Source organism: Orycteropus afer, unplaced genomic scaffold, assembly GCF_000298275.1.
Source record: "Orycteropus afer afer isolate SDZICR_OR568_19922 unplaced genomic scaffold, OryAfe1.0 scaffold00117, whole genome shotgun sequence".
NCBI lineage: Eukaryota > Metazoa > Chordata > Mammalia > Tubulidentata > Orycteropodidae > Orycteropus > Orycteropus afer.
The window spans coordinates 2,593,147-2,611,342 of record NW_006921704.1 but is presented as its reverse complement, the minus strand read 5'-3'; the positions used below and the strand labels follow the sequence as shown (position 1 = coordinate 2,611,342).

Below are 18,196 nucleotides of genomic sequence, written 5' to 3'. Positions count from 1 at the left end.
AAGGTTGGGCAATCCTACTTCCATAGTGATACTGCCTTGGAAACCCAAGGAGGGGTCGCTATGAGTCGGGGCTGACTCGACGGCAAACAACAACAACACAACAACCACCACCACTCAGGAATCTCCAAGCCGTCTGTGCGGTGCCGTCAGGATCGCTGCCAGACCGCAGCTCTGTCTGTCTCCTTTTTAGGTATTTTCATGCAAATTCTTCTGCTAGTTGGAGTTTAGTCCACTTCTATATCCTCCCCTTTAAGGCTCAGGGGTCCAGGATTATCTTCTGTGTATCTGTTAACTGGTTTCCCTTTTCTTTGTTGTAGAGGGTCTGTGGAGTCTTTCTGCCTAGTCCGCCATCTTACCGGAACTCTACAGTAGCTTTTTATCTTAAGTCTGCTTCCAAATTTCAATGTTTTCATAGACTTTTTTCATCACTTAATTGAATTATATCTAGCTAAATAATGCATGAAATACATGCGTCTATAGAAGTATAACGGGGGGAAAAAACTTACTTTGGACTTTTAACGTGTTATCATTAAAAATACTTCCTGAAGAATTCATCTCTCCTAAGTCCAGTTAGTATTTATGCAGCATTTTATGCAGGAGTACAATTTATTATAATTTGAAAATTTTATCTAATAACTGTAGCTCATATGAAATTTCAAACTATGAAACTCATTACCCCCCTCCAGATTCTTTACTAAAGTGAAAAATACATCAAACACAGTTTGAGGAAAAGTATATTTTGTTCAAAATAATCTATATTTAAAAACAAAAAAAATAACATTCTCCTCACTCTTCCTTCTGTATTCCTCTTTCTTCCCTAGTGAAAAATGTCTAGTTTGAGACCATTTAAAGATGAGAGTGATCACACTGATCTTTGAAAGACTGGGTCTTTTTGTCAAAGATAATTGAGGTCTACAGCCTTTGGTAGGAGCTCTGGTAGCATAGTGGCTAAAGCACTTGACTGCTAACCAGAAGGCTGGCGGTTCAAACCCACCAGCCACTCCTCAGAAGGAAGGTTGGGCAATCCTACTTCCGTAGTGATACTGCCTCGGAAACCCAAGGAGGGGTTGCTATGAGTCGGGGCCGACTCGACGGCACATAACAACAACAACAACAACAACAGCCTTTGGTATGGATTACATCTCAACATGAAGAAAACAAAAATCTTCACAACTAGACCACTAAGCACCATCATGATAAATGCAAAAATATTGAAGTTATCAAGGATTTCATTTTATTTGGATTCATAACCAATGCCTGTGGAAGAAGTCAAGAAATCAAATGATATATTGCACTGGGCAAATCTGCAGCAAAAAAGCTCTTTAAAGGGTTAAAAAGCAAAGACATCACTTTGAGGACTAAGGTGTATCTGGCTTAGGCCATGGTATTTTCAACTGCCTCATATGGAGGGCAATGAATAAGGTAGGCCAAAGAAGAATTGATGCATTTGAATGAACTGTGTGGATGAAGGTTACTGAAATCTGTCTTGGAAGAACTACAGCCAGAATGCTCCTTAGGAGTGAAGTTGGCAAGACAGCATCTCACATACTTTGGACACGTTATCAAGAGGGATCAGTCCCTGGAGAAGGACATCATGCTTGGTAGATAGAGGGTCAGCAAAAAAGAAAAAGACTCTCCACAAGATGGACTGACACAGTGATTGCAACAATAGGCTCAAACACAGCAACGACTGTGAGGATGGCACAGGTCTGGGCAGCGTGGGGTCGCTAGAGTTGGAACAGCCTTGACAGCACCAAGCAACAACACTTGGTAACTTCTGACATTTGGTGAATGTCCAAATTCAAATCTAATAGAAATGTGACAAATGACCTATCATTCTTGAGTCTAGTCTCTGAACAGAGGCATTTCACCCAACAAGGGTCACATCAAATGCTTTCCCCAAGCCCAGGGCTGTCAAGGTGGCCTCAAGAAACTTCATTTTTTCACTCCATGGCACCTTCGCATTTACAGACGATCTTGACAAAAATGCCTTTGGTTTAAGATGTTTTATAAATACCACTTCAAGAATATTTGTTGATTAATAATCAGCTTTATTGAAAGCAAAATTAGTCATACTACCTTCAGTGCATTAAAGAGGAAAAAAAATCTTCCATTTAGATGCTTTTCTACACATGCTATAAGCCAAAATTATATAATTATGACTAAAAGTTGGAGTTAATCTTAAATTTTATATTCTCAGTATTCACACTGTTATTTTCCCACCAATGTTTTAAAATATTCTGAAACCACACATAAAAGCATTTCTGTCCTAGGAATTAACTACACATCAAAATCTAGTGGACTTGGTTGCAGTCATGGCTACTTTGCTGGTCTTAGCTGATAGTCTGCCATCAGGTGTGCAACTATCTAGGGTGAAAAGGAAAAGCCAAAGCCTGAATATCATGGTGCTATGATTTAAACAGATTCAACCTCCCCACTCACTTCCACTGCCTGATTATGCAAACAAACTTTTTGGTCAGTATCTACGAAAAGAAATTAAACCGAAATATAGCCTTAAGAGAGGTTGTAGGCTCTGTCTGCTCTGGGACAAAGGCCACACAAAGGGTTCAAGTGATGCTCAGGATGGCTTATCCACAGCTCAGAAGACTTACAAAGCCTTTAGACAGCAGTTGTTGGATTCATTGGCTTACCTGTTCAAATTCATGCTTAAATTCTAATTCTTGATGTCAAGTTCAAGTTCACATTGATGACCAATTCCTGCAAATGATGGCAGATTAAGTACTCTCCTCTGTTCTCAAATTCACTATTTTGGTGCTATCTTTGGAAAGCCATTTATGAATAATTAGGAAACCCTTTACAGGGAGCTCTGGTAGCTTAGTGCCTAAGGCACTTGACTGCTAACCAGAAGGCTGGTGGTTCAAACCCACCAGCCACTCCTCAGAAGGAAAGTTGGGCAATCTCCTTCTGTAGTGATACTACCTCGGAAAACCAAGGAGGTATCACTATGAGTCGGGTCCAACTCAACGGTACATAACAACAACAACAACCCTTGACAAAAAAGATTTCTATAAGGCTGAGGCTGCCGGCTAAAGCAATAGACCAAAGAGTACACTGCACACATGGGGTCATCATAAGGCAGAATCAACTCAGTGACAACAACAGATAATGCTGAATTGTTCTCAGATGGTGTGATACTTGGGGTTGGTGTGTCAGCTTGGCTGGACTACAATTCTGAGTGGTTCAAGCAATTGTGATGTGGGTTATTCCCATGAGATTGGCTGTATTATGTTTTGAGCAGCCAATCCATTGAAAGTAAATCTCCCTAGAGATGTGGCCTCCTTCCAATATATTATGGACTTTTTGGGAAAATGAGACACTCTTCTGTAGATTGCAATCCTGTTGTGCTGCCTACAACTGTCTGTGAGTGAATAATCCCATCATTCAGCCTCATGATCTTGGATTCATCATTTGTTGGAGTCAATAGCTGGTATACTGCATGCCAACCTTGAGCTCAGCCCCTGCAGCTGCGTGAGTTGGAAAAAGTCTCCAGCATGACATTTGATCCAAGAACTCGGGACTTGCCAGCTTCTATAAGTGTGTGAGCCACTTTCCTAAGATAAATTTCTCTCTCTGAATGGGTCAAAGGAGTAAAGATATTTGTGTCTCATGTGAATGCCCACCAAAAGGTGACCTTGGCAGAGGAGGACTTTAACAACAAGGTGGATAGGATGACATGTTAAGTAGAAACCAGTCATCCTTTTCCCTCAGCTACTCCTGTCATTGCTCAATGGGCTCATGAACAAACTGGCCATGTGGCAGGAATGGAGGTTATGCATGGGCTCAGCAACATGGACTGCCACTTACCAAGGCTAATTTGGCTACCGCCACTGCTGAGTGCCCAATATGCCAGCAGCAGAGACCAACACTGAGTCTGCAATATGGAACCATTCCTCAGGGAGATCATCCAGCAACCTGGTGGCAGGTTGATTACACTAGACCACTTCCATCATGCAAAGGACAGCATTTTTTTTCTTATTGGAATAGATACTTAGTCTGGATATGGATTTGCCTTCCCTGCATGCAATGCTTCAGCCAAAACTACCATCTATGGACTTATAGAATGCCTTATTCACCATCATGGTATCCCACACAGCATTGCTTCGGATCAAGGGATGCACTTCACAGCAAATGAAGTGCGCCAATGGGCCTATGCTTATGGAATTCACTGGTCCTACCATGTTCCCCATCATCCTGAAACAGCTGACTTGATAGAACAATGGAATGGCCTACTAAAAACACAATTACAGTGCCAGCTAGGTGGCAATACCTTGAAGAGTTGGGGCAATGTTCTCCAGGAGGCTGTATATGCTCTAAACCAGAATCCAATACACAGTGCTGTTTCTCCAATAGCCGGGATTCACAGGTCCAGGAACCAAGGGGTGGAAATGGGAGTGGTACCACTATTACCCTTAGTGACTCACATAAAAAATTTTTGCTTCCTGTCCCTGCTACCCTATGCTCTGCAGGTCTGGAGATCTTAGTCCTAAAAGAAGGAACACTCCCACCTGGAGACACAATACTGAGTACATTGAACTGGAAGTTAAAAATGCCACCTGGCCATTTTGGCTTCCTCATGCCTCTGGATCAACATACAAAGAACAGTGTTACTGAACTATCTGCTGTGATAGATCCTGATTACCAAAGGAAAATTGGACTGACATTACATAATGGAGGTAAAGAAGAATATGTCTGGAATACAAAAGATTCTTTAGGATATCTCTTAGCAGTACCATGCCCTGTGATTAAAGTTAATGGAAAACTATAGCAACCCAAGTCTGTTATGACTACTAATGGCCCAGACCCTTCAGGAATGAAGGTCTGGATCACCCCACCAGGCAAAGAACCACGACCAGGTAAGGTGCTTGCTGAGGGCAAGGGAAATATGGAATGGGTGGTGGAAGAAGGTAGTTCTGAATATCAGCTACAACCATGTGACCAGCTAAAGAAAAAAGGACTGTGATTGTTATATTTCTTCATTATATATGTGCATCAAATATTTTTGTTTTCTTCTGTTACGAACTATGAAATGTAAACAGGGTTAATGCACTTTGGTTGTATGTGTGTTAGTGTATCATGTTATGTACAAATATGACTTTATAACTGTCCTTATTTAGATATTATACATGGTTAAAGAGATGTGTACAACTGTCAAGTTGACAAGGGGTGGACTGTGATAACTGGAGTTATGTGTCAACTTGGCTGGACTACAATTCTGAGTTGTTCAAGCAGTTGTGATGTGGGTTATTCCTATGATGAGATCCAATGTATATGTTTTGAACAGCCAATCCATTGAAAGGGAGTTTTCCTAGGGGTGTGGCCTGCTTCCAACATATTTATGGACATCCTGGGAAAATGAGACACTCTTCTGTGGATCGGGATCCTGTTGTGCTGCCTACAACTGTCCATGAGCGAACAATCAACCATTCAGCCTGATGATCTTGGATTCATCACTCGTTGGAGTCAACAGCCGGTATACTGCCTACCAACCTTGAGCTCGTCAGCCCCTGCAGCTTCGTGAGTTGGGAAAAGCCTCCAGTTTGACACTTGATCCAAGAACTTGGGACTTGCCAGCTTCTGTAAGTGTGTGATCCATTTTCTTAAGATAAACTTCTCTCTATATGTATAGTTAAGCTTTACTGGTTTTGCTTCTCTAGAGAACTCAGCCTTACACAGATGGTTTTACAGATGTGTATGTTGTCTATGAAACTGGCTTGCAAGTTCCCTGAAGGCAGATATTGTGTTTATCATTCTTTTCCTATGAACTTTATAATGCTGAGTGTCTAAAAGGTACTCAGTAAGTTTTGTTTGTTTTAAAAATTATATTGAGGCATAATTTACATACCATACAACTTCACTGGTTTTAAGTGTGTGTGTGTGGGGAAAGCTTATAGAATGGAGAGAAAAAAAAAAAGACTTTTTTATACAAAGGTAGAAAACCAACCACACCTGAAGATTTGAGTTAAAGCACATATTGTTCATCAAGATAAACAAGATAAAACTTTTTAGAGATCAGCATTTCCTCTGTAAAATTTTAAAAACACACCCTAGCAAATAGCCATGCTAATGCACAAGGACATATACATGTGATCACATATATCGGCGATACAGCACCACTGATGATAAGCAAATAAATGCAATGCAAGTAATAGGGAAAAGAAGAATTTCTGAGTTGAAGGAATTTTACCTGTCATCTAGATATGAAACTCCTTTCTCACATAATGATACTAAAACCAGAGAGGTAAAGAGATTTTCCAAAGTGTCCTCAGCTAGCCCTGCAGAATCCAGACCAACACAGTTCTCTGTCCTTTTTTTCTTTGCATTAAACTATGAAAAGCAGAAAACCTGACTTTGTTCTGGCGCAGTCACTAATTAAACTCAACGATGTGAAACAAGTTCCTAATCCCCCCGTGTTTCAGATTTCCAAAAGAAAAAGTGGCCTCTAAGAAGATCGTGAGGGCCAAAGGCCCTCACATTCTAATATTCTATCAAACAGCAAGGTCAAGTATGACTCAATCAATGAAAATCTGTCAAAAAGCCAGTATGCAGAAATAGTCCTGGCTTATTTCTTGGTAAGAACCAGTATTTTTGAAAAATTCAGCTTCATAGGCATTTCTCTGCAAAATGTTAGCACTGGCCAAGGGATTTATTGATGGCAATTAATCTGCTGCCATGTGCTGAGTCCACAGAGGCACTAAAAGGATGCAGTTCCTGGTTTTTGTAATGTTGCACAGAGACCTAGGGCAGTTTCCCATCCTGCAGCCCTTTCATCCCACCAGAGCGGTGGCTGAACTGGTAGAGAGTGGCAGAGATCTTCTTTCTCAACACAATCCCCTAAATGTGGCAACAACCAATGATGGCATCTGCTATCGCTGATGACAAACTCACATCTTACACTGTGTGGGTAGAACTCTAATTGAAGTTCAGGTAAAATGATGCAAAGGATGGAACTTGGAGCTGAAGGTAAAGACACCACATTGGATGATGATGGACAAATGCTACTTCTCTTGTAACCCTAGTCCACTCATTTTAAACAAGTGTGACCCTTTCTACAAACCTCCTGACACATTACACAGATTGCTCAAGGAACGAGAGATTTTATGTTTTGGACATTAATAAAGGATGTCATTATGTAAAACTTAAATAGGATTAAGATTTCTTTATCTTGTCTACAGAAGGCCAATAGGAATGGTGGTAAATTATTTAAAGGCAGTATTTGTAAGCACTCTTCCTCTTTACCTATGTTGTTGTTGTGTTGTTGTTATGTGCCGTCGAGTTGGACCCGACCCATAGCGACCCCTCCTTGGGTTTCCAAGGCAGTATCACTACGGAAGTTGATTGCCCCATCTTCCTTCCGAGGAGTGGCTGGTGGGTTTGAACCGCCAGCCTTCTGGTTAGCAGTCAAGTGCCTTAGGCACTATGCTACCAGAGCTCCCTTATGCTACCAGAGCTCCCTCTTTACCTATGTTGTTGTTGTTGTTGTTATTTGCCGTCGAGTCGGCCCCGACTCATAGCAACCCCTCCTTGGGTTTCCGAGGCAGTATCACTACGGAAGTAGGATTGCCCAACCTTCCTTCCGAGGAGTGGCTGGTGGGTTTGAACCGCCAGCCTTCTGGTTAGCAGTCAAGTGCCTTAGGCACTATGCTACCAGAGCTCCTCTTTACCTATAGGGATCACAAATAAGGCCAGACAGTTAAAGTGGGCAGAAGACAGACTATTGTGGGGTAGGGTTGTGGCAGCCCACGAAGCACGAAGCATGCATTTGCTTCTAAAGGGATGAATGCTACTCAGACTTGGCTGAATGTTGACTGATCTTCTAGTTTTTCAAGAACAGTAAGAAATTCAGATTTTCATATGAAATATTCTAATTTTAAAATATTGGCAACTGATTATAAAACATTTGCCAACAGTGGATAGCGCAAACAAATCACTTCTGTGGAATAGATTTTGCCTTAAGGCCTCCCACTTGAGGGCTGGGCCTGGGCCATGCTGCTGGAAGTGTTGACTATTGATCCACCATGCTCCTTATTTCTTTGACAGTGGAACAAGGGGAGCCTTATATAAGAGCCTGACAATATCCTTTTCAAGTTATGCTCATCTAAAATGCCTTTAAATTTCCATCAACAACTTATAGTTTTATTATACTTTATTGCATCTATACTCGTTCTTATTTCAGAAAGAAACATGTTTTTAAATATTGGAACAGCAATTACAAAGAAATAAGAACAGAAGAAATGGAACAACTAAAATGCTACCCAAAAGCAGTGGTGTCTATGAACAACTACTTAACAAGAAGATATGAAATTCTAAACTGTGTAAATAGCCTGGCTAACAACTTGAAGGCAGCAGATAAAATACAGAAATTCAAGACAAATTGCAAACATACATGGAAGCAAAATAAATAAATCCTTTATTAAAATATCAAAAAGGCATTGATGATTAACACAGCAAATCCAAGACCTGAAAATATACATCATGTAGATATTATGAATATATGCTTGATTAAGTCAATTTTCAATCTCTAGTCTTGTAAAAATATTTTTTTTTTAAAAAAAAGTCTAGAGAACACAGAAGGAAACGTAACAAATATTAAAAGTTTATATATTTTAAGATATAATTTTACTTCTCTTCCTGATAAAATGACAAAACCTGAACCCATATAAATATTAAAAATTTAATTTCTCCTAAAAGAGTGATATAATTAAAAAGAGTGCTAATATTAAGGAGAAAATCATAATAAACTGATTCAAATATGATTGTTTTCCAGATCTATAACTTTGGCATTAGAAAATACTCCTTATGATTTTTTTAAAAAACATTTTCATAAACTTCAAAAATTGATTGAGGACAACTGTAAGAATTACCAAACAAAATAATTAAGAAGTAGTAGTTTTAATTTTCTCCAAAGACAGGTAACAGCTCAAACATTCCACCACTGTGGTATTATTTTGCACCTCAATACTCCACATTCTGAGTTTAGATACTATGTGTTCTTTGCTATTAAAAATAATTTTAAAATGGGCACTTCACCCATCCATCTCAGAGCATAAAAAATCACAACTGTGAGACAAATATTTTCACATCATCTGACAATTACATACCAATTGTGTGTAAACTTATCTCATCAGAAAATACCTGCCTTGAGATGAAGACTTGACATTTCAAATTCCCTGACACAGGAAATTTCTTTTTCATCTGCTTGCATAAGAATACAGCAAAGCAGGGAATAATAGAATATTAGGAGAGTAAGACAGGAGAATACTATATGTAGATTAAAAATATAACCCAAACCTAAACATCTTGCCTAATTTTGATACACTATGATAAAAACTACTGGCTCTGTACTTTCAAGGGTTGGGTTTTAGCATATAAATATTATCTATGCACATAAACCCTTATCAAGCCCTTTGTTACCTTTTTCTTCCTCTGAAAGCTCTTCTATTGGTTCCAGTATGTGCGATGAGAATGCCTGTTCTATTAATGAGGAAAAATAAGAATAATATAAACAGGACAAGAGCAAAGTAAATTAGTTTCCTTTCAAACAATTTTGAAAGATATAATTCAATGGTATTCCATTCATGCCTAAATAATAAGAATTTACTGAAGAAGGAAAAAAAAAAAGAGATACTGAGGTCATCAGTTAAAGCTAGTCACACTTTTTCATGGTATCTTCTCTTTTTATGTATTTTCCATTTGTTCTACTTCAGAAGTTGTATTTTTAAATAATTAGGTTAAAGTTTCTCACCCATCAGCCTGATGTGATTCTTTTACAGCATAAGGGTACAACTGTAAAAGATTTTCATCACTTATTTCTAAAAAAAGAGAGCTCTGGTAGTGTAGAGGGTAAAGCATTTGGTTGCTAACTAGAAGGTCAGCAGTTCAAACCCACCAGCTGTCGCACGGGAGGAATATGAGACAATCTACTTTCTTAAAGATTCATAGCCTTGGAAACCCAATAGGGGTTGCTATGAGTCAGAACTGACTTGATGGCAGTAGGTTTGGTGTTGGTTTATCTCTAAAAAGATACTTTCCTTATAAAACAGTTTAGTCAGGTGGCTAAATAGAAAATTAATGGGAATATTTCAGTTTCAAATGATGAAAAACAAGCCCCTCATACTTCAACTTCTCACTTGCTCCCAGGACTTATCCTGGGCCTTCAAGTGGCAGGACCAGGGTGATAAGGACAGGTGACCCGAGGGTCAGGCAAGACTTAGACTCCTTCATACATACTTCCTTGTTCCTATTGCTTTTTAAGACCTGGGTCTGCCCAAAAGGAGACCTGGTAGTAGAACACTGAAGCACCTGGCTGCTAACCTAAAGGTTAGCAGTTCAAATGCACCCAGTGGCTCCATGGCAGAAAGACCTGTGATCTGCTCCCGTAAAGATTACAGACTAGAAAACCCTTTGGGGTTGTTCTACTCTGTCACGTCAACTTGACAGCACACAACAAACAACAATTTTGCCCCTGGAAGGCTACCCCAGGAAAAGGCTGGATAAGTCCTTGCCTTCACAGCTTGACAGGTTAGGGCCCAGAGTGAGCCTTTCCCAATCTCAGCACCAGAACCAGGAAAAGGAGGCCTCTGGGTGACTTTTCCCAAGCAAACATTACTATGCATACACAAGGAAACTATAGGCAGCATGAATAAAACCAAACTCTTATCCTACTGACAGAGGGAAATTTCCTTCATGGGAAAAGTCAGTTTTTGATTAAAGGTTTACCAAGCATCAGACATGGAATAAAAAGGAACCAGTAGTCTTGTTTGTGTGGTACATGGTTCACTCATCTTCAAAAAAGAGCACCTCCTGGTCTCTCCACCTTCTCCACAAGGTGGAGGTCATTTCATTCTACTGCCAGACTCCACAGTGGGCAATAAGCAAGGGCAACACTAGCCAACAATGTTGTCAGGCATGGAGCAAAGTGATTTTCATTTATTATCTCAGATTTAATTCCTGCCAACACTGAATGTCTGCTTTTAATTTATTACAGGGTATTTCTGGTAGTCTGTTTTAGGTATAGGTGCCTGGGTAGTATAAACGGTTTGTACTCCATTCCTAAAGATTGGTGGATGCCTAAAGGTTGGTAGTTCAGACCCATCCAACAACAGTACTGAAGAAACACACTGCTTATAAAGGTTATAGCCAAGAAAGCCCTATGGAGCAGTTCTACTCTGTGACACGAGGTTGCCACAAGTTGAATCAATTCAAGAACACTGGTTTTGGTTTATTTTTAAAATTTTAAGTATAAAAATCATTGCAAGCCTGTTACCATCAAGTCAATTCTAACTCACAGTTACCCTGTAGGACAGAACAGAATTGCCCCATAGGGTTTTTAAAGATGTAATCCTGACAAAAGCAGACTGCTACATCTTTCTCCCATGGAGCAGCTGATAGGTTCAAATCACCAACATTTTGGTTAGCAGTTGAGAGCTTAACCACTGTACCATCAAAACCAAACTCAACCAAACTCACTGCCATGGAGTAGATTCTGACTCACAGCAACCCCTTTGGGTTGCCAAGGTGATAAATCTCTACAGAAGCAGATTGCTCCATCTTCCTTCCACAGAGCAGCTGGTGGGATTGAACTGCCAGGGCTCCTTATTTTAGGTATACACAGGTTAAACAGGTTCTTATAGCTTGGCCAGGAACCTAACATCAGTTCTACGGGAAAATGCATTTTATTTCTTTGGGAAAATGCATTTTAAGTTGTTAGAAAATGAACTTTTGCAGCACAGTCTATTAGTAAGTAAGAAGACAGTTATTTTCAAATATGATCAGGGTCCCAGGAAGTAGCTTTTAAGTTCACAACTGACAGACATCAAGAAAGGTGCTTTCAGATTTGTTACTAAGCATTAAGATTTAATATATAAATAGGCTATTTTACTAGTTTGAACTGCTAAAAACGCAGACTTTAGAAGAATAATTAACTTCAGTATTTTTTTAAAAAATGACACAATATGAATTTTATTATACTATATGAAAATTAGAAAAATAAGGTTATAATGGAAATTATCATATGTATATTTGTTATCATTATATTAGAGATCTACTCCTATGACTTATTTTTCTAGAGTCAGGATACACCACCAATGTTCTGACCACCATTTCCTTCGGTGATGCAGAGGGTAGGGGCTTGGTGGAGGGTGGTAGAGTCCTCAACATGGCTCCTATGTGAAGGCTGAGGTAATGAGGAGGGCCATATCCCAGATGACACAAGTAGGCTAATGTCCCAAATGGGGAGGGGAGGGCCAGCCATTCTCTGCTCTAGAAGCCACAGGTCCAGCTTCTAAACACCCCAACTCCTATCCTGGGTTGATATCTCCAGTGTGAGAGCTGAAATATTCTGGAGTCACAGGTCTCCCCTGAACCTGCCTGAGGCTTTCAGAAAAATCTTTCAGTCCCCCACTATTAGCTCTAGAAGGAAAAAGCCTCCAAATCTCTACTCAGTCTTGTACTTTCTCTCACTGGCTGACTCCTTGCTGGACTTTATTGTCTCTATCTTACAGGATAGCATTTAGCCAGTGCTTACTGAGTGGATCATGCTCTAATAACACCCTGCCTCATTCATTCATCTCAACAACCCAGGGAAGGTGCTATTACTATTCTCCCTACTTTATAGCCAAAGAGACCTAAGCAACAGTCACACAAGTGGACTGTGAATCCCAACTTTGCACTTACCAAGTCCAGAGTCTTGGCCATGAAACTATAATGCCTCCCTGCTGGCACACACTGTGTCTGCCCAGTCTGCTCTCCCCTCCCCCCCATGTTGGCTTCTCTACATGGCACCATTGTCCACCCATTATCTGAGCTCACCATGTTCTAACTCTTCCTTTTTTCTTGGCCTCCAATCACTTGCTCAGACTTTCTGCCAATTCCACGCAACAGTTATGCTCACTCCCTCTTCTCCAGTTTCATTACCACAACCCTGATACCTAGGTGTGTCTCACACAGACTACTGCAATCACTGTGCAGCACTGATTCATCATATATACTCTGGTTAGTCTAGGCTTCCCATAGCCCACTCTCATGAATATTCAGCACTACACACTACCAAAAGAATGACCCTGAGCAGCCACAGTCTGGCACTCACTAGCTGCCATGAACCCCACCAACCAACTTCATCCTCCTCAAATCTCTTCTTCAATAATTAAGCCACATAATTAATCTGCACTACGAATTCACATCTAGTGCTTTCTTGCTACCCTTTGCTTCTTCCACTTATTGCTTTACTTAGAATGCCATCCTACATACTCACATCTTATTCAACTCAAATGGCCAAATCTCAGCTGCTCCATGAAGCTTTCCCAGATTTCCCCCAATTGGAGACAAGCTCTTTGCCTAAAGGCCCATTTAGTCTAACAATGGCTCTCACCTTGTGCCATAATTGTGAGTGTTTGTTATCCCTTACAGATTGTTAAGTTCCTTGGGTACAAGCTTTGTTTCTGATTCATTTCTCTATCTCCATTGTGCCAACTGAGGTACATAGGAGCAAACCATAACTATCCATCTATTGGAATTAATATATCCTAGGGGCCCATGACAGGGAAAAGAAGGCAGGGCTGTCATAGGACAGCTGGAAAAATGCTATAATTATCAGTGGCATTTTTCAATTCTCCTCTAAGGTCAAAGAAGTTCCCTAAAGGCTGTCTTGAGCTCTTCCAGGATGTGAATCTTGGATGAATGCTGCTCCTGTCAGCCTCATACAAACATTTCTCCTTGTGATTGCATGTAAACATGGCCACCTCAAAAGGATCAGACGCACCACCTCCCATTAGAGGATCTAATCTCTTGAACTCAGACTTTTCCTTCAATAGTCCCCAGTCCACTTGTGCAACTCTGGTGGGTCCAATATTTTCAGATGGGGAAAGCCCTCTTTCTTCCCATTAAAAGCACAAACCACCAGAACTCTACTATGTGGGCCATGTATTGGAGAATACAATATTGCTTGACTAAAGCTTTGTGTTAGTTTCAATGTGTTGTATAAAATATTTACTTGTGGATGTGTAAAATATTAATTTGAAAGTAAAATACCATAATGTCAAATTTTAATAAAAACATTTCTGTCTTTTAAAAACGAATTATGATATACCTAAAGTCTTAAGGAAGCTTTCCATTTTTAACTCCTAATTTTTGGATAAGACATTTAGCTGCTAACCAGATGGTCAGCAGTTCAAACCCACTAGCTGCTCCATGGAAGGAAGATGGGGCGATCTACTTCCGTAAAGATTGATAGCCTCAGAAACTCAAAGGAAGTGGCCGTGAGTCAGAACTGACTCGATGGCAGTGAGCTTTTTTTTTTTTTTTTTGAGTTCTAGCTTTATGATTAAAGTCAGACATGCATAATCTCCTCACAACTTAGAGACCAAAATAAAAATCTTTGCATTTAAGTGGAACTAGCAGGTCCCCACAGGTTTTAGAAGAAATGACTATTTAGCATCCCCAAGACAAAAAGAAGATGAACATTTTACCTGGCCACACTAAAAGAAAAAGGGGTCTGCATTATCAGGTCAGACAGCCTACACAATTGGGGTGCATGAGTCAGTTTAACAACAACAAAGTGTATTTTCCTTCCTGGACTTTGCAATAGCACAACTTAGCTACAACTCCATGAGCAATGTGTTTTCCAGTAGTGAAAATACTACTGAAGAGATTTTTACCAGGAAAGACTTATGGCAGTGAATGGCAACCAAGAGTGATCATATATTTTCCCCAGAATCCACATGTCATACTATCTAATGTCTTAGAATCAAGTTACAGCTTATATTGTTCAACTAGCAAAATCAAAAAGGAGAGGAATTATCAAAGTTCCCACTTTTTCTGACTCACTTTCTGGGCAGAGAAGTGGCAGTCTTGGCTCCTGGCCACTCACGGTCTCACAGTAGAGTATCTCTCCATAACGGCCCTCAGCCAGCGGAACATCAACACTCCCTCCGTGGGGCAGCCTACATCTGATAACTAATGGATGCAAGAGTGCAGTGGCCCTCCCCCTAGCCTCAGTGGAGGGCATCCCAAATGCCCATCCCAGCTCTAAAGCTCTAAAGCTCCCAGCAGAACTGGTGAAGGCCTCCCAGAGCTGAGGCCTTTGCTGTAGCTGCACCTGGGTTCAATGTGTCTTCAGCCCAAAGCTGTTTCACTCACAGGTTTTGTCCAAAAGCACTCCCCAGTTAGCCTCCCATCTATAAATCTCTGCCTCAGTGCCTCTTTCCCAGGGAATTCAACCTAAGACAGTGAGTAATCATGACATTTTTCATAGTAAAAAACCTAAGCATGCTTTGAGATGAAATAAAAGGATCTTTTAGCTTTTAGAGGGATAAATAGGCTAATTAACATTATGCAATACATAACTATTTCCGGCCCCTCCAACATACATCTCCTAACCACAGGCGGAAAAGCTGTCATGATGAGGAGGGCTGCCAAGTCTCCTCCTAGCTCCTGGCCCATTGAGATGCTCACAAATCAGCTTTGATCCCAATTCAAGGGTTGTAGGCCCTTTGCCAGATCTGGCTGGCATGTAAAACTAAAATTTCAACTCCCCAAAATACCAGGAAGGGGACATGACTAATTCATACAGCCTTGATCTAATCAGAGCAGGGACTGCAATCGAATACAGTGGTCTAGAATTGATAGATTTGTCAGGACCCTGGAGTTAACCCCAGACAGCTTACTGTACCTACTACTCTATGCAGTCTTTATCAAAGGTCATACAAATACAGAACAAGGGAAATGTAGACCATGTATAATGACATACAAAAGTTACCAATATTCAAGTAGGAAAAAAAGAGAAATCAACGAAAAAACACCACGGAAGTATACCTTACAAAAACCAACCCTAAAAATTAGGCAGTCAACAGAGATATATTTTAGACCTGACCTAAAATAACTTAAACAGCAAATGACTGCAAGATAATTTTCTTGTATATTCAATATTAAAGCAAATTATCTAGGTCCAACATATCTCTGTCATTGGTCCAAAGGTGGGGAAAAAAAAAAAAAATGCATGTGCTAACCATTTGTAAATAAAAAGATCCAGTATAAGGAGAATGTATACATTACGTGGTCAAGAGAAGTGATCAACGTGAAATGATCTTAGAAAAAAAGTAAGGTGCAATAAACAATTTCCTCAGTCAGTGAGCAAAAAGAATAACTACTGAAGACCTTCACTCTTTATGGAAACAAAAAGTCCCAGTCGACTAACCAGTCAGATCAAGGAGTTAAGTCTAACCAAAAGACTGGAACTGGGTGGGATGATGTAATCATTAGACTTCAGCAGCATCTGTAGGTAAGACGGGAAAAAGACAGGCCCCCTCCTATCTGGATTCATTTGTAATACACAGCAGACCACAAGAAAACAAAGTATTATAAACCACATTATGAAAAACTGTAAGCACCTTAATTGTTTAAAAGTAAAATACGACTACAAATTTTCATTCCTTCCATTGAATCATGTGGGTAACAATTCTCATCCTTGTGGTCTGGTGCAACAACTGAATCCTAGCAGGGATTTCTTCTAGTGGATTCTACTTTTTCCCTTTGGTTTCCATCACGAGTCTTTTCTACATTTTCCCAACCAGTCATTGAAACTGTTTGCTTAAAAAAGGTGACTCACTGACACAGTGAAAGTTAGAAAAACAATCACATATGCCCTGTGGCGTGTGCTGGCTGACTGGCTTTCCTAGGAAAAAGTCACCCTCGCTCTCACCCAAGACCTACTACTTTCCACCAAAAATCATAAATAATAAAAGTACAATGCAAAGTTAAAATCTCTACTTGTGAGTGGCAACATACACATTTTAAACTTTATGACCCCAGTCTTTACCTTCAGTTTACAATAATACTACATATAAAGACTGCAGTTGTATTAACTGCTTTAAAATCACTAAGATGTTTGCTGTTTTATATAATTATCCCCACAGAAGCACTTTCAGTTAATAAGTTCTCTAGCTCAGGGCAGAAAATGGATACAAAACATTCAGACTGTTGCTGAAATTTACCAGGTGCTAATGTTAAACTTAGGAGCTCTGGTAGCATAGTGCCTAAGGCACTTGACTGCTAACCAGAAGGCTGGTGGTTCAAACCCACCAGCCACTCCTCGGAAGTAAGGTTGGGCAATCCTACTTCCGTAGTGATAACTGCCTCGGAAACCCAAGGAGGAGTCGCTATGAGTCGGGGCCGACTCGACAGCAAATAACAACAACAACAACGTTAAACTTGATTTAGCATCCAAAGTCTGTGGTGCAGGGGCATTCACTGAAACAGCATAAAAAGGAAAAAGCTCACAGGGTTCCATAATTAAAGTGAAAGCACTCAAGCACAATGAGAGTCAATTGCTCAAATTAGTCAAGATATATACAGATCATAAGGGACAATGCTTAAAATGACAAAGACATTACACAACTAATCTAAATCCATTTTTAAAATAACTTCATTGAGATATAATTCAACCACCTTTTTAAAACATATAATGTAGTGGCTTTTAGTATATTCACAGTTATTCAATCATAACCACTACCTAATGTTTAATATTTTCTTTATTCTCTAAAACATCTCATAGCCATTAGCTGATACTCCTCATTCCCTTCTCCTCCTAGCCTCTGGCAACTACTAATCTACTTTCTGTCTCTATGATGTGCCTACTGTGGACATTTCATATAGACAATAATCATACAATATAGGTGGTTTTTCATATCTGGGATAATGGTCTATCACTTGGCGTAACGTTTTCATCATCCATGTGGTGGCATGTTTCAGTACTTTATTCCTTTTTTATTCTACTGTATGTATATACCACATTTTGTTTATTGACTCATCTGTTAATGGACATTTGGGTGATTTCTACTTTTTGTATAATATGAATAATGCCTCTGTGAACATTCGTCTATAATAAACCAATTTTTTAAAATATTCTGCAATCACTAGGTTGGAAGGCACAGTGATAGGCCATTCATTCACCCTGTGGCCTTTAACCAAACTCATTGCCGTTGAGTTGACTGTGACTCATAGCGACCCCCCCTTGGGTTTCCGAGGCAGTATCACTATGGAAGTAGATTGCCCAACCTTCCTTCCAAGGAGTGGCTGGTGGGTTTGAACCGCCAACTTTCTGGTTAGCAGTCAAGTGCCTTAGGTACTACACTACCAGAGCTCCCTTTAGAGAAGAGTATATCTGATTGAAATGAAACTAAAC

General features: G+C 40.0%; 1 protein-coding gene across 1 annotated transcript in view; it reads right to left on the bottom strand.

Annotated features, from left to right (window-relative positions):
* Nucleotides 1-18,196, bottom strand: part of DZIP1 (DAZ interacting zinc finger protein 1) — a 122,708-nt gene that overhangs the window by 33,093 nt on the left and 71,419 nt on the right. The window contains exons 11-13 of the mRNA XM_042781414.1: nt 17,214-17,262; nt 12,746-12,750; nt 9,433-9,492 (exon numbers count right to left, since the gene is read on the bottom strand). Coding sequence (XP_042637348.1) covers nt 9,433-9,492; nt 12,746-12,750; nt 17,214-17,262 — 114 coding nt within the window. The remainder of the gene's footprint in view (nt 1-9,432; nt 9,493-12,745; nt 12,751-17,213; nt 17,263-18,196) is intronic.